Source organism: Pyxicephalus adspersus, chromosome 6, assembly GCF_032062135.1.
Source record: "Pyxicephalus adspersus chromosome 6, UCB_Pads_2.0, whole genome shotgun sequence".
In the NCBI taxonomy this organism is placed as follows: Eukaryota; Metazoa; Chordata; class Amphibia; order Anura; family Pyxicephalidae; genus Pyxicephalus; species Pyxicephalus adspersus.
In genome coordinates, this window is record NC_092863.1 from 85,186,700 (window position 1) to 85,209,324 (window position 22,625).

Consider the following 22,625-nt stretch of genomic DNA (forward strand, 5'->3'; position numbering starts at 1 on the left):
TAATTGGAAGTGTGTATGTAGCTTTACCTGTATGTACCTTATCAAAGTGTATTGTAATCTTTAAAACAACCTGAATATTAATCAAAAGAAGAACATCAGATTATCACAAACTGAGAAACAGATTATATACATCAGTGACAGTGGAGCTGTGAATCTCATTAAATGTTGTCTGTGAATAGGCTAATGTCACATAAACCTAACTGTGCAGAGTGTGAATGATGAAGAAGAATGGGTGAGATGGCCAAATGGGGAACAAAGCACAAATCCAGCACTGACAACATTATTAGATAGATAGACCGTTAACTCTGTGCATAGAGTTTAGGGCAAAGAAAAAAATCTGATGGTCTGAAATAGTTCTAACAACCCCCTAAGATTTAAGACAAGGATATGAATATTTACTTTAGCTATAGGATTGTAATATTAAAAAATTGTCATGTTTTTAAAAATAAGGTTTCTTACAAGGTGTACTAGCCTTGTAAAATATTGCCATCTAACGCAAATGATGAAAATATTGGGACTATATGGGGAGGACATCAGAGGATCAGAGGTTTACTGATTATTTAATGATTATTTCTCAAACTTGCTGTATGGATTGACCACATAGGTTGGTCAATATTTTCCCCAATGTCATCTGCTAATGTAAGTGTGTCAGGAGGGTGAATAAGGCATTTTATTTATATTACAGGTCTACAAAAGGCACAAAGTGCAATGCAAAAAAAAAAAAAAAAAAAAAAAAAAAAAGCGCACTGCTGTTCCTGCTATGTCTATGGGCTATAGTAGCCTAATGCTAGATATCCTACTGGGTTATAAAAAAAAAAAAAGAAGAAAAAAATCCTTGTGTTCCTCCATTATAAGGACTGAGAACAACATTTACCCATGATGCCCAGATATCCTCCCAATTCACATAAACGTGATCAAATAATTTATCAAGCTTTCCCAAAATTCCCAGCAATGAGATTGATTGGATCATGACTGCTTGTATCCCTTTTGGGTGGGTGCTCGTTGGTGCTTTCCTCAAATGGCGTATAAGTTTTGCATGCTCCTGGTATGTATACTCTTGGTCAGTCAATGCAGCAAGTTTGAGTACCATGAAGGTTTGCAGTTCAGAGAACAATCAGAATGTGGCTGCTTGTTTTACCGCCTTCTGACTATGGGGAGTCGCAATGGTCAGTTGATTTTCATATGTGGCACAGAACGCTTGTAAGCATTTGGAACTCATGGCACTGCAGATAAAGGCATTAATGTTATAAACCTCATGATTATTAGACAGAGAGAACACTGATGGTAAATGCAGATTTACTGGCATCTGTGAGATTCCACTATATGCTACATCATGGAACTTAATTATTAAATTTACTGCTTATTCCTTGCCTGGTGGGGCTAAACCCAAAGCTTCACGATCACACTGCTGCACACAAAGCCGAAGATTTTGCTGCCAAAAAACTGCTCAATGCTTTTAAGAGCTTGAAAAAAAATACCAAGTAAATGATTCTGTAATAAAGTGTTTTCATTATAAGGATAACAGATTAGCATCATCCTACTGTTTACTGTACACTCCATTTTATAATAAACAGAACATTGCCAACACTGGCCAATTTTCTAATTGCACTACATGGTTACTGGAAAAAAAACAATTCAAAGACCTACCTTACTGAATAGCATAGAAAAGGATTCTTTAGGTAGGTACTCAATTTGGATTTTCTGAAAACCTGTGCTGCAATTGTTGACCTTTTGCAATACTTATTACTCAGCTGACTGTGATGTCAGTCATTGAGTCTATGTCCTGGAGAAATAAAAGTACAGGTGAAATCAGATCTCCCAATTTGCATACCTGCTCTAGGTTAGTGACTCAGAAATGACAAGTGGTTGGATCTGTATGACAGGACCTGTGTGTGGGTGTATAGGGATCAGATAAAAATGTTACATTCATGCAGGACTTCAGATTCAATTAATGCAAAACTATTTATGATGTGTAATTGTGTAAACTGATATACCGTTAAACACATTTGCCTTATTTTGCGTCTCTTACAGCTGTATCTCCAGTCCCGTATGAGAGGAGATTGGGCCAGGCTTCTCCGTCCCACCATTCAGTTTGGACTTGTCGCTGTGTCCATCTATGTTGGTCTTTCCAGAGTCTCTGACTATAAGCATCATTGGAGCGACGTCCTCGTTGGCCTCATCCAGGGAGCCATTGTGGCAGTTCTTATTGTAAGTATATCCACCATTATAGAGTCTTGTGCTGCTACCTGGTAATTTGTAAGCAAGTCTTACACACATCCCTGTGTAAAAACACATCCAGCTTCCCTAATTTTTTTACAACCCACCTTTACTTACAATGGTACATTAAAATCATACCCAAAACTACATGTTTGTGCTTTAAGGTATTGCCAGGATGTAGGCAAGGCAACAGAGCCAGACTTTTTTATAATTTGTGCTATTAAGATATTCTGTATTGTGACCTGCATTGCCAAATTTTGGTAAACACACTCCCTGAATTGAACCCAGGGACACTTACCTGGCGAAGTCCTGGGCTTTCCAATACAAATTCCCAGCATGCTCTGGCTACACTATATCATAGGAGGACCCTGTTTTGAAGTGACTCTTTAATGGGCCGCCTATGTAACTCATACACATTTGTCCCAATTCAGCAGTAACTAGTATTATTATTTTATATTTCTATAAGTTTCAACAGGTGAATTTCCCATTCTTGGGGAAAAAGTATTTTGGTTTTTCAACCATAATTCAGTCTGGCCACAATTAAGCCCACTTTTTGTCCATTTAGAATAGTCAAAAATCTTTGGCTGCACTGATAAAGGCATGTAGATACCCGATAATTTATTACTGTGTACTCAGCCATATTTGAGTACTACATATGCAGGTTCTGTCTTTAGTCCTGCTGAGGCAGCCATATTTGAGTACTACATATGCAGGTTCTGTAGTGCTGCATAAATGGTGCTTTACAGTTCCACGAGGAGGCCATGAACATTCCTGATTCAGTTGCCCGATGTATTGCTTCCTGTGAGAATGTATTAGGTCATAACATACAATGACAGCAGATTTTCTTTAACATTTTGTCTTGTATTTTACAGGTTGTATATGTGTCAGATTTTTTCAAAGACAAAAGGAACAGCTTTAATCCAAAAGAGGAGGATTCACACACCACACTGCATGAGACTTCAACCAACGGGAACCACTATGGAAGCGGCCACCAGCCATGAAAGCCACTTTTGCCCGTTTTCTGCTTTCACCACAAAGCATTGACAAGAATTCTCTCTCTCTTTATAGGGCTAAGCAACACAAGCAGTTTTAATTTCATGCTGAGCGATTTAATCCTAGTAGTTGGCAGGCACATTACCCCAGTTTGCCAGCAAGGGCTTTAATGGCTCGGTGGCATGAGAGTAATCTGCCCGTGTAGGTTAGTCCTTTGCCTTAGTGCTGGAGTCCCTGACACCCTGCATGACACTCTAGCACTTAAGCTAATATGCAAGTGTTACCTATACATGGTGCTGGTAGCCATTGTGCAAGCTAAATAGGCATTGGCAAGAACATGCCTCCATTGGGGACTAGCAAAGGAACATACTACAGGTTCTCAAATATCTGCTCAGCATGCATAATGGCTCCCCTACACCGTGTATGGGGCACTCGTGCTATGTATGGACTTGCTGCTGCTATACCTGTCAGATGCCCACTTTGTATATAGTTATTAAGAACACCTTTTTATGTATGTATATGTTATAGCTTCAAAATTTTAAATAAAATTGTTTCATGCTTTTATCAATTTATATAGAGACACAATGTGGTATTCAAATTGTACATTTTTTTATTAAAATAGTGTGGTAATGGTATGTACAAACATTTATGTAATATTGCTATGCACGAACATTGCTTGGTTCTGCAAATCTGTAACACCAAAACATTAAAAAGGTTTATATCAAAGATAAGTCTTCAGTTGCATTTGTCTCAAGAGCACATAAAGACAGAAATGACACAGGAGACTCAAAATACTTTAAAATAAAATTAATCAGATCCAAAAGTTTAAATCCATCTTCCTTTACAAATACAAGCTGGCAGCAAATACAATATCCCTCTTGATTTTGGTAATACCTGTAAGAGAAAAAAAAACATGTTTAAAATTCACCTTTAGTCAAATTGATGAAATATATAATTAATATATTTGATAATTAACTTTCCAATACTCTTCTGTTGATCCTATAGGCTAATTTAAAAAAATTAGCATTTTTCCCCCCAGAGGCTGCCATTGCACCACACCCTCTACACCAAGACTACCATGATCTCCACCTAAAATGCAGCTATATTGAGAGTTGGAAACAACCATTTTTTGCCTGGATGTAAAGCTGATCTTTTTGTATCAGTAGGTAGTCACATACCTGAAACAAGTATGTAGATAACTATGACACTGTTCCCAGTACAGGAGAGGAGCCGGTATAACTTTGCAAGAGTGAGCCATTGCTGTAGTTCAACATTTAAGATGATCAGACACAAGCTATAAGGTGTCTACATTTAATCAGAAAGTTTTACATATCCTTAACTATGGTGCTGGAAACCTGCCTGCCCCTTTTTTCTTAAAAATAAGTTTTGACTGGACAGTGAAGAAACCCCTCATATATGGGCAGGCCAAAAGGATTGTTTGGGAATGGTGTCACAAGCTGCACATTACCAGAGCTTTGCCTGATCAGATACAAAAAAAGCTTTGTAAGAGTTCTTTCACACCTGAGCATTTGAACAGATGCAGCATGAATTTTCCACCAGCAACTGACTGACCAAAAGCGACTTGGCCCCACAAAAAAGCAATGCTGAATGGAGTTGTGTTGGACCGCCGTTGAGCCCGTATCATAATGCAGCAACTCACTGCAGGTCTGAAATGGCCCTAAGATGATACAGCTATGTGGCAGCCTCACTATTTTCAACATCATCAGTTTACAGAAAATGATCCACCACTGAGTGCCTAATTATTACCTTTAGCCATATGGCAACTCATTATAAAGACATTTTAGGCTGAATTGATAAATGAATCTAAAACATTTAAAGAAAACTAAAATTTGTCTTTCTATACAGCTTGAACACATTTATAAAAAGTTTTTCTGTCAGAAAAAACTTTTTATAAATGTGTTCAAGCTGTATAGAAAGATATATATATATATATATATATATATATATATATATATATATATATATATATATATATATACATACACACACACACACACACACAAGACCAAATGCAGCATTTGCTGAAGTCATGGTACTGAACTTGTTGGAAAGCTTTAAAAGGAAAATAAAGTTCTTTAAAGGTGTCAAGTGGATTAACATTCTCTGTGCCATGAACAAAAGGTGGAGCTGTGAGAAAACTCTGCTAATTATACTCTGGAAATCACACATAAAGAACATACATGATGTGAGGTCTGGGTTACACCCAGCAATTACAATTTCTTTTTTTACAGAGTAAGTTTATTGTGCTCTGCCTTTGGTGTCAGAAATAGAAATGCTGCTTTAGTTCCCTCTATTTTCATTTTATGTACAAATTTTATATCTATGGGGGCAATTGAAAATGGCCAGACCTAGGTAAGGTCAGAAATAAAACTGCATCCACAGGAATCAATGTTAATATTGCCGCTGCTGCATGTCAACGTGTACCTAATGGCACCCCAACACACCTTCAGAGTGTTATTAGACTACTGTGTACGATAGCCTGCCTTAATGCACTGCACCACCTGAAAATGCCGGTGTGTCCCTACAGCAGAACTCCGTGGGGTTTCTCTCCCTAAAAAGAGGGACTGGTGCTTCCATACTTGGAATCAGAGACCTTTAACAGTTAGCTATACAATAGGTTTTTTAATTTATTCCAATAGCAATACTAATCTTTAGCACCAATCAACATAACTTCCTTAAAAAAATTACCCTCCTAATTTTGGATTGAACATTTGAATGGGGGTGCTGAGTGACTGCAGTAAAATACAAAGCTCTTTTCTATTCCACAAATCCAGTTAAAATGTGTTGCAATTGCAATTATAAAAACGTTCCTAGTATTTAATCACATGTTTATTAGGGTGGAAATCAGCTCAGATTTCCCAGCAAAAATTACATGAGCAATGTCTAGGATGCTACCATGTGTTATCTGACTTTCAGTTTAGTAATTTTAATTTCTATAGAAAAAACTTTTTTTTTTATAAGAATCAAACCCTTGTATGTTTGTACTGGGGAAATTCTTCCCTCTCTTATGTGGTTTAAACCTTCCTCTTTTCACATTTTTTGTTTAACGCATCCACATCCACCCTAACAATATATACTTACCTGTCAACATTACTGCCAGAAATTAAAGTAAAAGTGTAAGTTAAAAGCCAAAAAGGTCCAGCAGCTAGCAATGACGAAAACAAATGTATGCCGTGTCCTACTGGGAGCACAGCATGCCTGTGAATGATTGCTCAGTGGGTTCCATCACTGTTATTCTAGCCCATGTGTGAAGGTCTGGCCTGTGATATGTCTCTTGCAGAGTTTGGGCAGGAGCTATGCTTTGTTCTTTTAGCATGATGAGACCCTTATTGTGGGCCTACTGCTTAGATAAATAATGGAAAGGGTTCAGCAGATAAAGGATTATCCAGGAAGTGCTGAATCAAACACAATCTCTCTATGACACTCTGCCTATTGTATTATATCCATATTTTCCTAGAGGATGTTACATCCTCATGACTGTTGTAAATTTGTTTCAGGTGGAGAATCCATTATAAAATGTGAATACTGTACAGTGCCCGAGATTCACAATATCTAATCAATATATACTGATTAATCGCTATGAAAACATGCCTCAATAAGTAATACTGGATAATATATTCCATGAATGATTAAGTTTATATATTGTAACATGTGAAATATATATATATATATATATATATATCTTTTTTTTTCTAATTTTGGTTCTGTACATTACCACAATTAATTTTATAACAACTTCGATGCAGTTGAACTGGAGGCTTTTAGCTTTAATTCAGTAGGTTGAACAAAAAGATTGCAAAAATGTGAGGAATTAAAGCCTTTTTTAGCACAATCACTTCATTTCAGGGGCTTAAAGTAATTGGACAATTGACTCAGAGTGGTGTGGGCAATTCCTTCCTTAGGTCATTATCAATTAAGCAGATAAAAGGCCTGGAGTTGACTCTCCAGGAAGTAGGCGTATCGATGTCCTAGTCTATCATAAAGAGAAGACTGCATGAAAGTAAATACAGAGGGTGCACTGCAAGGTGCAAGAATAGAAAGGCTAGATTGGGTTTGCTCAAAAACATCTAAAAAAAGCCAGCACAGTTCTGGAAAAACATTCTTTGGACAGATGAAACCAAGGTCAACCTTTACCAGAATGAAGGCAAGAAAAAAGTATGTAGAAGGCGTGGAAAAGCTCATGATCCAAAGCATACCACATCATCTGTAAAACATGGCAGAGGGCTATGTGATGGCTTGGGCGTGCATGGCTGCCAGTGGCACTGGGACACTAGTGTTTATCCATGATGATGTGACACAGGACAGAAGCAGCCGAATGAATTCTGAGGTGTTCAGAGACATACTGTCTGCTAAAATCCAGCTAAATGCAGTCACATTGATTGGGAGAAATTTCATAATACAGATGGACAATAACCCAAAACATACAGCCAAAGCAACCCAGGAGTTTAATAACCCCCTCAGCGGTATTTCCGAGTGTGACTCGGGGTTGATTTTACCTGCAAATAGAAGAAGTAATCCCGAATCACACTAGGGTTAGCTTTAACCTAAAAAAAACCCACTTACCTTGCTCTGTAGTCGTCCCCGGTTGTCCTGCTGGTGCCCACAGGTCCTGGGGACACGTCCATCTTCTTCGATCTCCAGCCCGGCAATATATATATGCTACTTACATTACATGTTTAACTATTTTTTTTATTTTGTTTTTTTATTTAAAGTTTATTATAAAATTTATTAAATATTGGACATATTTCAGTGAGTTATGCCTTTTTTTTTATAGCCTACAATGTAAAATAAATTTCTAGGGAAAAAAAATGTAATTTCCTTTTTGCATGGAAATTTGAACGGGAATTAGAACACTAGGGTGGTTTAATCAAAGAAGTGGAATATTCTTGAATGGCTAAGTCAGTCACCTGATCTGAACCCAATTGAGCATGCATTTCACTTGTTGAAGACTAAACTTCAGACAGAAAGGTCCACAAACCAACAGCAACTGAAAGCCGTTGCAGTAAAGGCCTGGCAGAGCATTAAAAAGGAGGAAATCCAGCATCTGGGGATGTCCATGAGTTCATGACTACAGGCTGCCATTGCCAGCAAAGGGTTTTCAACCAAGTATTAGAAACGAACATTTTCTTTTTCAGCTCTTTAATTTGTTCAATTACTTTTGAGTCCCTGAAATGGAGTGATTGTGTTAAAAGGCCTTAGTTCCTCACATTTTTATGCAGTGTGTGTGTGTGTGTGTGTGTGTGTGTGTGTGTGTGTGTGTGTGTGTACACATGCCCACTTTACTACCTTTCATACAACACAATCACCCATGTACACTCACCTTCTGCAAACTTGTTCTCCAATTCTGTGTTTCCAATAGCTTTGGCAGCCTGACACATCTGCCGTAGTAATTCTTCAAGACGTCTCATACAACGAATAATACTACCTGAAAAATAAATGACAGTATTAATATAATGTTGTTATATTTTACAGACTATGTTCAGTCAAGTAGTTATGGAGTGACACACTAAAGTGAAAGTTTTGCGTATGTGGAGGTGGCCATCTTGCTAGATGCAGGGTTTTGCTTCTATGTGTCAAAGCCTCCAGCAAGAGCAGTGGTATTACCAAATATCAATCCAATCTCATGAGACATGATTGTACCATATCAATCCACAAATTAGAAAAGAATATAGAGATGTTTGAAGAAAGATAATGCTAGATAACAACATCAGTGAGAACAACATTGCTCTGAGAGGTGAAATACCTGGAATGTTATAAATACACATTACATTGTATGCAAGAAAATATATCTGATGCCAAGTCCACTTTCAGTCATAGAAAGATAGAAGAGTGCCATTACTGCAATGCAAGAGATCACAGCAGGTGATATAAAAAAAGTCAACCATACAGTCAAGTCAGTTAAGGATACAGATATCTGCTTCTGCTACAACGTAAAAGTGGGGACAGGGCTGGCTTCTTCATCACATATAAGCATATGAGGACATGTATAAAAAAATTCTTAAAATGTGCTATTCTCTCATTGCCACATTACACAAAATATGGCTGGCACCAAAATTAGACTTGACAGAATGTGGATTTAATTATCATAGCAGACATTCAACCCTCATGAAAGCCATATATAGGACCACCACAAAGCACTGCGGCAAATCATAAACCATAATTTTAGATTTCCAATCAGAACCTCCACTTTATCTCAAATATTTACACAAAAAGAAAAGCTCTCGACAGCCATAATCAGACTTCACAGCAAGCTGCTCTAGGTAAAGCCTTTTAGGGGGGATGTAGGATAGCGTGTGTTACTATCCTTGTGCAGGCACCACTGATCAAAAAGAAAACAGATACTTTAGATGTACCGGAGCATTACATACCTAAATTATTAATACATTCCTGGAAACTTTAATGCTTCTTAACACCTTTGTAACCAAGCTGCTTTGTGTCGAAATACAATGCAAGTTCTCTTCCTGACCCGAAAATTCTACCTGATGGGCGGTTTTGCTGAGCCACTGGCTTTATATACTAAAAACACTACGAGTTACTGAACCACACAAATACAAAGATCAGGAAAGTCAGAAGCTTGTATTTGTTACAGGAGGCTCAAAAGTACTGAAGCTTCTGAATCAGCATTACATCCAGACAACTGGCATTTTCAGATATAAATAATAGCATGCAGTATGATTGGTTCATAACAGGATTGTGTTTAAAATATTGCATCTTTTGTCTCATCGTCTCGTATGGACACATTTCTGTCACTACAATTGGAGATATATTTAACTTTTATACATAAATGGAAGTGGAGTGATCGCTATGTGTACCTGTGTTACCCGCCTCCCACACTGCAAAGCCTACAGTCCAGACCACCTGACTATACATAAAGTCCTAACTGAGAAAAGTGACAGTGGCTGTGCAAACTAAAGCTATATTGTGCATGAAGCAGCGATTTGTGTGGAGCAATGCAGTTCAATACCCCTCATTCACACTGCATTAGGCAAGCCCATGTATATAGATAGGTGGTACAGTTGGGCGATATGAGGCTTGACCAATGCACAGGCAAAAGTGGTGGTATACGGCTGATCAACATTATCAGATCAGAAAGAACATACCAAAAAAACAGTCCTGGGAATGTACAGAGCAAACGGCCTGGTTTCTAAAATAACAGCTGAGAACAGAATTTGACATTTCTGATACATTGGGATGTTTACTTCAAACTCCTACTGTAAAAGTCTTTAGTGCAAAAAGACGACCTGCCCATAGCAATAGACATGCAAGAGAAAAAACACTGCTGCTGCCTCCTGACAATGGAAGATCAATGACCTCCTCTGGCAGAGCGAGCCCTCCATATCCCGGAATAAACACATTACAGGAAAATCAATCATGGACCATGATCTCCCGATCATGGGAATAGCCGATTCAGATTTTTTTTTAAAGGAAATGTATGATTGATTAAACTAATTATAGTATAAAGTTCTGCTAAATATATTTCAGGTCATGTAACCCATATAAATGTCCCTGCAGCCACCCCTCCACCACATGTTGCTAACAGACCACACAGCTTACATAACAGGAAAGTGAAAGCTACTTTGTTCATGTCTCCGACCTGCTTAGTTTTCACATGCTGAACAAAGGAATGGAAACAGATTACTTTTTCTAATTCACCAATTTTAACCAACAATTTTACCTAAACCAATAGATCAAGGCCACTTGACACAAAAAATTTGATCACTTAGAAATTTATACTGGTGGGATGTGCAGCCGACAAATCTCCAGCAACTGTGTGATGCTTTCATGTCAACATGGATCAAAATCCCCAAGAAAGTTTGCAGAACTTTGGCTATGTACACACGTGCAATAATTAGTTAGAAAGGATTGTGAAAGACGACTGCACGATGGATGAACGAGTGTTTTACATACAGCGTCGAATTGCTCTATGGAGAGGGGGAAGAATGACAGAGCGACACCCCACTGCGCTCCCCCACATCACTTCCATTATGATCGTTCATATGACTGTCGTGGCGGATCCAGAGACAATGGACAGCAAGCAATGTACACACAAAAGATTCTCATCCGATATCAGCCCTGAGCCAATCGGGCGAGAACCATTTCACACGTATAACTAGCCATTATGGCTAATAAGAAGGCAAAAAGCGGGGGTTCAAACTGGTACTAGCAAGGTGTACCTAATAAAGTGACCAGTGAGTATGGAGTGAATGTTACACAGTCCTTACCAAAGTTCTCATTGTCTCGGCAGTCAGTGGTTTTATTAAGTTCTTCGTTATAGGTAGGCTTAGACATAGCGGAAGCCTTTGGTGTCCAAAAAAAGAATATGGTTGAATTTCTGTGTGTGTCGGTCCCTTGTGACAAAGTGATTACAAGTATTTTGTGTGTATTAAGGACAGTGTCATATGTGTGCAGTGTATACAGTCATTTCTATGGTTACTTTTTATAGTAAAGCCAGGCAACTTACTTGGTATGGGCATTGTTAAATTTACAAATTGTTTACAGTGTTAAAATATCAGTTTTGTTTTCTTTTTTTTTTTTTTTTTATTAAATTTTTATGGAAAGAAAATTTTTAACAATTTTAAGGTACAGTGAAAAAAAACCCAAAAAGCTGGAAAACAGTATCAAAACGTATACAGCTTCTAAGAAAAACAACAACAAATTCCTGAGTATAACATTACCTGAGTAGAAGAAAAAAAAAAAAAAGAAAGAAAAAAGGATGGGGGTGGGGAAAAAAAATAGAACCTGGGCAGTGTGACATTGTCAAACATACAGTGGTTTATGGGTCAACCGGGCAACCTAGCATAGTAATGGTCCCAAGCTTCCCAGACCTTCTCAAATCTGTCCACCCTATTCCTAATGTGGGCCGTAAGGTATTCCATAGGACGGCTCCCATGGATCCGTGCATAAAGATCCTCCATGGAAGGGGGTAAATCCACTTTCCATCTGGTGAGAATCAATGCATGAGCTGCCACTAAAATATGGGATACCAGTTTACGGGAAAAATTTGGTAATGTTGGGTAGGGTTGACCCAAAAGATGGGTGAGAAGGTCCAATGTCATATGTTGCTGGATCACATCAGATAATAGGTTGTTAACCCGGGACCAATATACCTGGATAGGAGGGCAGAACCAGAATATATGCTCTAAGGTACCTCGATGGCTCCCACACCGCCAGCATATGGGATCGACACTAGGAAACAATTGGTGGAGTACAGCTGGTGTATGATACCATCTGAGTATAATTTTATACAAGTTTTCTTCATATAGTGTACAGATAGAGCTCCTATGTGCCGCCTCCCAAATATCTATCCAATCTTCTGGGTTTAAGGTCCAGCCTAAGACCTCCTCCCATTTAAGCATATATCCAAACTTATGTGAGCTTCCATGAGTTATGCAAGAGGTGGTAGATGGTCAAAACAACTCCCTTGGTGTGCAGGCCCTCTGTACATAGTCTCTCAAAGGGGGTCAGAGTCTGAAATCTTGCAGACGGCTGGAGTGACAAAATATAGTGTCTTATTTGTAAGAAGGCATAGAAGGAAGTTTGAGGTAATTCCACCTTATCACATAGTTCAGTGAAGGGGAGCAGTCTCCGCTCCAACGGGTGCAGTATGTGTCTGATTTGAAAAAGACCCCTTTCCCTCCATGGTCCTGACATTGACCCAGTGAGGCTATCTAGTATTTGCAGGTTAAGGATTTTGGAGGTTAACTTCAAAGCTTGTGATACGAGACCATATTTGCTCCTACATGACCTCCACAAATTCCTTGTAAACACCATAGGCGCAGTTAAGTCATGTTCCGCCAGTAATAGAGAGAAGCTTCAGAGCATGACATTGGGATGTACAGGGGCTATCCAGCTCTCCTCTAATTCTCTACAAATACCAGGGGGATGAGGCGATGTCCATAGCAGTAGGTACCGCAGATGGGCCGCCAGGTCTGGAGCTCCCATTCCCCCCAATTATCTGGCCATGCAGACAGATTGTTTAGCCACTCTATCTTTTGTAGGCCCAAATAAAATGCATAAAATCAGCGAGTTTTCTTCAAAACTTGGGGCGGGATTTGGACTGGCAATGTCTCAAATAGATAGGTTGTTTTATTGTCTAATAGCAGTTTGTCATATTTAATGTTGCCAGTAAAACAAATGTACCTGGTCATGAAATTTTACATGTTTTATCAATAAAAAGCTGGTGGGGGTTGGCAACGCTGCTGACTCTCGAGACCAGATGTGGTTTATAACTGGAAATGCTCCTGCTGTCATTTTCTCCTTAAATAGAAATATTATCATGTTTTACACAATAGTTCTACAGCTAACGGGGACAGGAGAGCTAAATAATACATTACAGAAAGAACTGATCTGGGTTTGGATTGACCTAACCCAGAACAAACTCAGGTCATGTGACCAGTAATGCTTCTTACCTTCAAACACGTCTGTCATTTTACAGATCTGGGCAAATGTTGCGCCATTGGCCCAAGTGTGGATGACATCCATAAGGTTGGGACGGAATGATCCTAAATAGGTCTCTTCATCCACTTCTAGTTTAGCTTCAGCTGAGACTTTGGCAATCCTCCGTGCTGTTTCCTGTATATCAATTGCAAGAAGTCCAGTGTTTTACCAGCTATGTAAACCTATGTCAGCACTACTTTATAGTTACAAAAACACCCGCAGGATTATCTTAGCCTAAAACTACATCATAAAAACTTAAATATCCCTAAAGGAGAACTTTACAAAGAAGTGTTGTCAAATCAGGTGTCTGAACAAAGCCTGGTAGAAGAAAACCCTTATAGGTTTTGAAAATTGACAAACTACTGATTTTTGAGGAGTAGTGAAACCAAATTTTAAACAAACCTGGACTGCATAACAGAGCTATATACAATCAGTACTGGATATATTATGAAACACAACAGGTAGACAAGTAGGATCAATACCAGTGTTTCCAAACAAATCAGCTGTTCAGTTTTAGTTCCAATACACGAATTCCAACACACAAATGCCTGTCAGTTATATTTCTCTTAGTCCTAAATTATTAGTAAAATAAAAAACGAAAATAAAAAAAAAAAACAACATATACTTATATCATAATATTACCTGCATTTGCCGAAGTGGTCCTGCTAGCTGCTCTGTTAATTTGGGCATTTCACTGGACTGAAATTAAAAAGAAAGCTGTAAAATCAATATACACCATATGAAGCACATACAGTGATTACCATTTTTGTGATGCCACGAAGTAGCAGAAAATTAGACCAAACAGGACACTGAAAATTTCCAAAATGAGAGCTAAGTGAGTTTCTGAATTTAGCATAACTACATAATCAATAATAGTATTATAAAGCCAGTAAACCCAGCATCCCAGTACAGTAATGCTGGGAACATGTGCTATTTGGGATGAAATTCTGAGAAGTGAGCGTACGCATTTTATCACATTATGATGTATGTAAAATTTTGGGTGGGAATACAGTAACAGAGTATTGAGGTTTTTGGGAATTTTTTTATATAAACAAATTTAGTTCTTAAATTGTTAAGCAATCTTACAATCACAAAACTGAAAATGTATAGAACATAGGTATGATGCAAGCAATAATACATTTTGTGAAAATTAGGCTTTCCTTTAATGTTTTTTTTCCCCATTGGGAGGTCATTTTCACGGTGTAGAAAAAGCAGTTACAGCCTGCAATCAATTTCTAAATACAGCTGCTGCTTCATCATATTTCAGGGTAGTGCTACCTGTAGATCCAATCCAGTTTTTTCTCTACCTAAAACTGCACTGTGAAAGTCTTAAGAAGGTAGTGCAAAGTTGTTGCAATTACTACAAAACCCAGTTAGATTCCCATCCCCAATTCAGACCACGTAGCTCAAGTGCAAACATGCATGGACAAATATTTGAACATGAACATCTCAAATAACTTATTGCGCAATATACCTTAAATTTGTAATTATACGAAAATCAATATCATTCTGATTTAATGCAAATATAAAGCACCGAGTAGAAACGCTCTGGAAGAAGCCCACAGCAATTGCATGGACACATCAATTTGCTCAACGGCATTTGAAGACAGGGCAAGTTATACAGCAGGACAACATAAAAAACACCCCAGAATATTGGATATTAATAGAATTATGTCTAAAGACAGCTGAATTACATTTAATTTACTTCCATAAATAATTAAAATGGTCAAGGTCAGAAAAGGTGATGATTAATATTATTAAAAAATAATAATAAATAGGAGTTGCAAATGACAGACAGATACAGACAGTGACACAGGAGGAGGAGAGGACCCTGCCTAGAAGAGCTGACAATCTATATATACACGTTACACAATTCATTCTATATTGAAAGGTGTAACACTTTCCTTTTCAATCAGAAGCAAGCAAAGATTTTGTACAAATCCTAAATTGAAAAAATACTTTTACTATAATCTATGGCTTAAATATTTAGTTTATTTCTCCCTGCTTCTGTAATTAACCAGAAGTGCAATCATTTATTATAACATTATGACTGATCATGTAGTTATCATAAAGTCTGCAATTTTACACGATTTACTGTTTTTTAGGAATTGATACTTTAAGGAAAGAAAGTTAAATGCAGTAATATTACTTTGCAAAGTTTTAAGTTCCATCTGACAAACTTTTAGCTCCATGGCTGCCATCCTGCTGATTGCATTTCCTAATAAGTGTGTGTGTGTACTGGACCAGGCATCCCTCTTCACCCATATACTTCTGAAGACCAGCAACTTCCTCCGGAGCAACAGCTGTACAAACAGAGCACTTAATGAGAAAGTGCCCCCAGATTCCAGCTGTGCTCTGTGCGACATGAGCTTAATATGAAGGATGAAATGTTTGTTTTCTGCACGGTCACCCATCTCTTGGAGAGTTCAAACAGAAGCCCCCAGCTTAGAAAACTCATTTGGTCAGAGATCAGCTATTACCCCTAATATGTCAGCACTCTCCCAGACATCCCAAACCATGTTTTCCTTTACTATACAAAAGACCTAATTAGTCATATTCTTTGCTCCGCTCCAATTAAACCAGCAGTTCCCTCGCTGTGCATAACCTTGCAATACATCTTCATTTGGACTAATAACAAGCAACGGGGAATTATGATACAAGACTTTTTAATTTGATTAGGAAAACTGATCCAAATAAGTAGACAAGGCTGCGAATGACTCAGGACTAAGGTTCAATTCACATTTTCATGTTATGTAAAACACACATTTTACTGCATGTGCAATGCATGGTACAACACCAACTTCAATGCAAATGCACTTTTATAGTACATGATAATGTACGGCGAGAGAAAAATAATGTTTTCTCATGCATTAAAGGTGTATTTCCATATCCTTACAAAAGAATGGGTTTCCTTAACATACAACATCCTATTCTGCTAGCTCACACTCAATAACCTAATGCATTGTTTAAAAGTTAATAATCTCCAATTAAAACCATTAATTAATTTACCATGAGATGGTATTTAACCCCACAGGTAAAAATACATTATTTAAATACATGTTTTGTTTCTGCAGTCAGGTTATTTACACACCTAGAACCTATTTATTGTACAGCGCTGTGTAATATATTGGTGCTATATAAATATTGTAATAATATTTTATATTAATTATAATAGGAAAAGATGCTCTGCCAGGCAGGTAACAAATTAACTTCTCAGTTAAGTGAGTGGTGCAGCTTTCTGCATCACCTCTCAACCTCCAGTTTGTTTCAGCATTGCTTGAAACTTGTGAAAAGCCTACTAGTAGCTTGTCTAAAGAGACCAGCCAGAACACACATTAAAGAGGACCAATCATTAGAGAATATGGAGGCTGAATTAATTATATAAAAAAGCAAATTGTCTGGGTTTGATGCTGATCTTTTGATTTCAGTAGTTACAGTCCTATACCTCAAACAAGCATGTAGATAACTGAGGCAAGTCAGTGTTAAAACATTATTAGGACACAACTGGCTGAACACCTGAGCTTTATGCAGTTTCCTTGTCAAGGACTCAAAAGTTATTATAATTTATTAATAGCAGACAATCATTTTAGAACCAGGTCAGAAATAGCAGCTTACATAATCTCTCAGTGGCTGGTTCGCTTAGATCTATGTTTAGACTTCCTTAAACTGGAGCAGGAGGATGCTATATTAGGAATATATATTGGAATATACATTAATTTTGAACTGAAAAATGGCTGCCAATATGACAACAAACACTTATATCCTGATGGGACTCTTCACAATGAATAATCTTTACACACAGAATGTTAATGTGAAGAAAATGGAATTCTTTGAAGTTTCATGTACCTTTAAATAGGAGCAAAGTTTTCTGTTGGTACATAAAAGACTTTATTAATTTTATTTTTTTTTAATTATTTTATTTATACCCATTATGGAGGAAGAAAAACAAAAGTACACTTCAATTAAATAGTTAAATAGTTGCATTTAGTAGTCTTTTATCCCTATCATCAATCAATTTTTAAAGGGTTCAAAAAGGATCTCTGTTCATCAGTCTAAAATGTTCTCACAGAAACTTACATTTTCCTGGAACACAAAGCAGCTGAGAAGTGAAGTAGCTTGTTCCACTGTCAGGTCATTAAATAAGCCATTAAACATCATCTCAGTGAGGAGGAGCTCATCAGCACTGCAAAGACAATGAAAATAGTTAAAGTCTGCAATTCAAGAATGAAGCCCCTCTCCCCACAACCACCATTTCCCTTAAGGTGACCATAATACTCAGGATGTACAAGCTCCTTTACATTACTAACAACTGCATGAACTTTTGGTGGCAGGTCACAAAGACAAAGATTTTTACAAAGGGCAAATGGAGGAAGATGGCAAAACACTTTAACTTACCTGCTAATCTCACAGGCAACTCGCCCTTTCATTTCTATGACATCAGCAGAGCTGGCAAATCCCATCCGCCTGAGGACCCGTTTCCGGCATTTCAGCTCATCCATCTGTAATACTGTGCGAGCCTTCTTCAGCTCACGCTTTGCAGCTTTGATATCTACTGCAATCTGCAGAAAAAGAGACACTTGCTCATAAATGTTATGTTTCAGAAATACAGAGAAGGGTGAATGTGCCAGTTTAAATACTAATATATATATATATATATATAATATATATATATATATATATATATATATATATATGTAATATAAACTCTGCCATAGTATTCTGTTTACAGTTAACAACCTGTAATATAATATCCCCCTGTACCATTTGTAATGCAGATTTATTGTTTTCTAAAGTTATTTTTTTTTTTTGCCATGATCTCCTTTGATTCCTGATTTTGTACTGCTGTGTTAGGCTACAACCATTACCCCTTCAATCTTAACTAGGTACAATGAATAATTTATACATACTGGGTATGTTAAAATGAAGAGAAGGTTGATGGAAAAGTCCGAAGTTTAATATTAACTGTTAACAGCATCAGTTGATAAGCTGTGCAGCTTTCTCTTGCATTAGGGATCTATTCACACTGCAGCAACATGTACTGTGGTGCCATTCATTTAGCTTGACCACAATGCACTGGCAGTCTGTTTAAAATACAAATGAGTGATTAACAATAAGGTTTAAACTGTGCCTACCCTTGAAAAGACTGCAAATTTTAACCTTTTTTAAACCAAGAAAAGGGCCTTCTTTTATCATACATTATGTTACAAAAGAACCCAACCCTACCAAGCTCCCCCTTACCATTTTAGCTGTAAAAAATGCACAAAATAGTACATCAGGGCAAAAAATATACATTGGGAAGAGGGATTTAATTCAAAAACAGTTGGGAGCTACACTGCATGAAATGGGAGGGCTGATCTTTGTTTCTATGATTTTAATATTATATAAAGCCTCTGCTGATTACACATGAACACATCACTTTCATAAATAATAAACTGAGTCATCCAACTGCTGAGACCTTAAGTAAACTACCCTACAGACTTACAAGACTGGACATGCTGAAGATTGTAGTCTCCAGTGGGCTGGAACAGTGCTAATGAAACATGCAACCTATACTGTATTTTCACATTACCTAGACTTACTTGCAATGTAGAATATCCCAAATATGTTGTGCTTAAAGAAGGTCCTTTTTCCTTATGCTGTTACAGAGAACATATATATTTCAATTGCTATATGGGGCAATTCAGGAAGTGTTTTTTTTAAATACATATAGAACGCTGTGGTAAAAACATATGGGCAAACTGATTAACCTTTGTCACTTATTTTATCAACTTCGCTGAGTTCAAAAAATAAGCTTCTATTTCTTGATTGGAGAGTTGTACTACAATCTATTACTTGGATTTTTAACAGTGCCTACCTTCAGAAAGATGGTCTCCTGAAGAAATGAAATCAAGGGCCTACAGCTGGTACATAAAGTGTGCACCAAGAGCTTTTAACCAGCAGCCACAAGGGGACCACAAAATAAAAGACCTTATTTCTTTACTACCCTCTAGCTAACCATTCTTACCCTCTTACATTCAAGCAACCCCACACTTTGGGACTCTCTCATTGGTCACCCACTCACAGCATAGTGAAGTCATACTATATATATATATATATATATATATATATATATATATATATATATATATATATATATTCATTTATTTTACATTCACAATTAATTTACCTATATGTATTGTGTAAACAATTTAGATACAAGTATACTATATTTATCTATACACATTTATTGTTGTTTTTTCTAATTATATTATGTTATGTTAAAAGTCTCTGCACTGCCCTGAGGAAGACTTAAGGCGAAACGCATCAGATTAGACAACATTATGCTTACTGCTTTTGTCTACCGCTATGCTTGATAATTTGTTTTAATTTCCAACTTGTTTTTTTTCCCACTTACGACTAATAGTTACTCATTACTGTTTGAGTTGAGCCACATAAACACGATTGTACCAACATGGTATCCATACTGTAAATATAGATAATTTTTGCCTAAAAGACTTGTTTGACCCCATATATTTTAGTTTGCATTTTAGATTGCTATAGTCTCTTCTACGGACCAGCTACACCAAGTTTATTATGCAGAGATGGTGCTGTGTCTATGTTGAAAACTATTGCTCTACAAGAAAATATGTTTGAACAGATTTAGAGATCACTTACTTGAGCTTTCTTTTCACATAATTTGTACACGGTTTCCAGATTAGGATCATTATTTAGAGGGTGTGAATACATCCTGTGCTCAAATGCTTCCGTTTTCTGAACAACCTTTTTCAGCCCAGGATCTTTAATACCCATATCATCAATGGGATCCAGCAAGGGTACACCATCAGGGAAGCGCTTCTGAACCTCCTGAAAAATATGGGAAAGCTTTTGAGTATTTAAAAAAAATAATAAAATAGGCTCTTGAATGCTTTACTAAGCAAAGATCCTCCAGAATGCTCAATATTACATCAGCATGCCCAGCAGTCATTTGGCTGGCAGAAGATTCTTTAGATTTGGCAATGATTTTACACAAGGATACATGATTCATATCAAGTGCTTCACAGTCAACTGGGAACCTGCACAGCCAATAAACCATACATAGCACTCTTATGTCTAAGTTTCCTTTTCGAAGAACCCATCAAACATCTCTGTTCTCTTATCCTGATTAGGGACCAGAACCACATTACTGCCTTCCAGAGTACAAATATTCTACTCTGTAAGACAAATTTGATTGAAGGAAAACAGAGCAGAGCTGGTGCACTGAGAGGATAAAACAAATTGCATGTAGGTTGGGCAGTTCTTAAATAAAGATTCCAAAAGAGTGTAAAAAAGTCAGCGCTTATGCCGGCATTTAAAACAGTCCCTTACAAAACAGGTGTACAGAAAAATGTAAATAGAGCAAACTGCACTTACCAGCCTATACAAATCTACAAACAGTGTATATACTTGCACAATAATACACTTTATGCAAGCAATTTATTTACGTTTGTTAAAAATTAGGTGTTAAAATATGTAGCATTAGAAAACCTGTCTGTTTTCCAGGAAAAAGTTTAATATTTAGACTTTAATGCCATTTTACTTTTTACCTGGTTTATTAAATGAATCTGTGCTTTGCTGCTTGCCTAAAAATCAGAATGTGGCATATAAATTAGGGATAACAGTGATTTTCATTTTATTAGTAAGGTCCAAGGAGGTTTAGCAAGAAGGCAGCCAGATGTGCAAGAAAAATGTGCCAATGAAAATCAGGGGCAGAACAGCAGATGGGATTTATCCCAAATGTCTGCATATAAATCCTTCTTGTTTATAACATCTAAATACAAGGGCACTTTTTGCAACTTTTAGTACACTAATTATGGCTGCAATACTGTGTTTAAAATGGACAGCATATGTACAATTCAGCATGATAAGTTGTTATTGAGAATACAGGGCATTTATTTCTTTATATAATGAAAATATCTATACAAAGAATTTGCAGGCCACAAAATGTCATATTGTAAAGAATGTGCAGTGTCAGGGTTTCCATGCCCTCAGCTTGCTGGAGCCAGAGAGATCTTATTAGCTCAGTTACACCATCATTACAGCTTAAGAGCCAGTAATTGGTGTGATTAAATAGCAGCCACCATTGCCAAGGTGGTCAGTAGGAAACCCGCAAAACCGTACAGAACTGTAAGCGTGCTGCCTCATTTTTTATGAAGATGACGATACACAGCAATCATTTCAAGGTTAAAAAAACTAAAATTCAACTAGAGAAAGAACACTTTCTGCAAAAACAGTCAATGATAATCACACGCACACAAATAAAATATTTAAGTAGTTTAGAAGCAGAAGTATAAAATTGCTTTTGGTTTGGCTTGTCATTTATGGTGCATATGTGGGCAGCCTAGCCCTTTACACCACTCAGAACCTTTATATAAAGTCAGCTTGTCTGGTCACAAATGTCAATCATAAGGCGCACAGGAAATGTTCTTGCTCTTTGTTCTATTTCTAAACTCTCCATTTCTAACTGTATTAGACATGTTGTACCTCTGCAGAGAGACTACTACATTTACATAAAGATCAAGGGCCTGATTTATTAAAGCTCTCCAGGGCTGAAGAGAACACACTTTCATCAGTGAAGCTGGGTGATCCAGTAAAGCTGGAATTGATCTGGTCCGGGATTGAAAGCATTTGCCAGAAAATAGCTTTGAAGAAATCTATTCCAAGTTTACTGGATCACCCAGCTTCACTGATGAAAGTGTATCCTCCCCAGCCTTGGAGCGCTTAAATAAATCAGGCCCCAAGAGTCTTTCTCTGCAGCATACTGGCAAGGCATAGGCATTTCTACTCATGATGTGTCTGGTTTCCAAAGAAAAAGAACTGCAAGGCACTAAATACCTTTGGTTCTGATGCACCTGAAAAGTATTAGGATTTAAATTAAAAGAGGATTTAGGCTTTAGAGCTCATTTAGCCTAGCAACAGTTGTGCTGCACAGACCCTGTCAG

General features: G+C 37.3%; 2 protein-coding genes across 4 annotated transcripts in view; one reads left to right on the top strand and one right to left on the bottom strand.

The window, feature by feature from the left end:
* The window catches only part of PLPP1 (phospholipid phosphatase 1), a 72,664-nt gene extending 68,723 nt beyond the window's left edge, over positions 1–3,941 (top strand). For both annotated transcript variants that reach the window (XM_072416437.1, XM_072416438.1), the window contains exons 5-6: positions 2,032–2,208; positions 3,090–3,941. In XM_072416437.1, coding sequence (XP_072272538.1) covers positions 2,032–2,208; positions 3,090–3,218 — 306 coding nt within the window. In that variant the 3' untranslated portion in view covers positions 3,219–3,941. The remainder of the gene's footprint in view (positions 1–2,031; positions 2,209–3,089) is intronic.
* MTREX (Mtr4 exosome RNA helicase) overlaps positions 3,798–22,625 on the bottom strand; it is a 54,807-nt gene continuing 35,979 nt past the window's right edge. For both annotated transcript variants that reach the window (XM_072416434.1, XM_072416435.1), the window contains exons 21-27: positions 20,323–20,511; positions 18,064–18,227; positions 17,746–17,851; positions 14,311–14,367; positions 13,641–13,803; positions 8,552–8,656; positions 3,798–4,104 (exon numbers count right to left, since the gene is read on the bottom strand). In XM_072416434.1, coding sequence (XP_072272535.1) covers positions 4,052–4,104; positions 8,552–8,656; positions 13,641–13,803; positions 14,311–14,367; positions 17,746–17,851; positions 18,064–18,227; positions 20,323–20,511 — 837 coding nt within the window. In that variant the 3' untranslated portion in view covers positions 3,798–4,051. The remainder of the gene's footprint in view (positions 4,105–8,551; positions 8,657–13,640; positions 13,804–14,310; positions 14,368–17,745; positions 17,852–18,063; positions 18,228–20,322; positions 20,512–22,625) is intronic.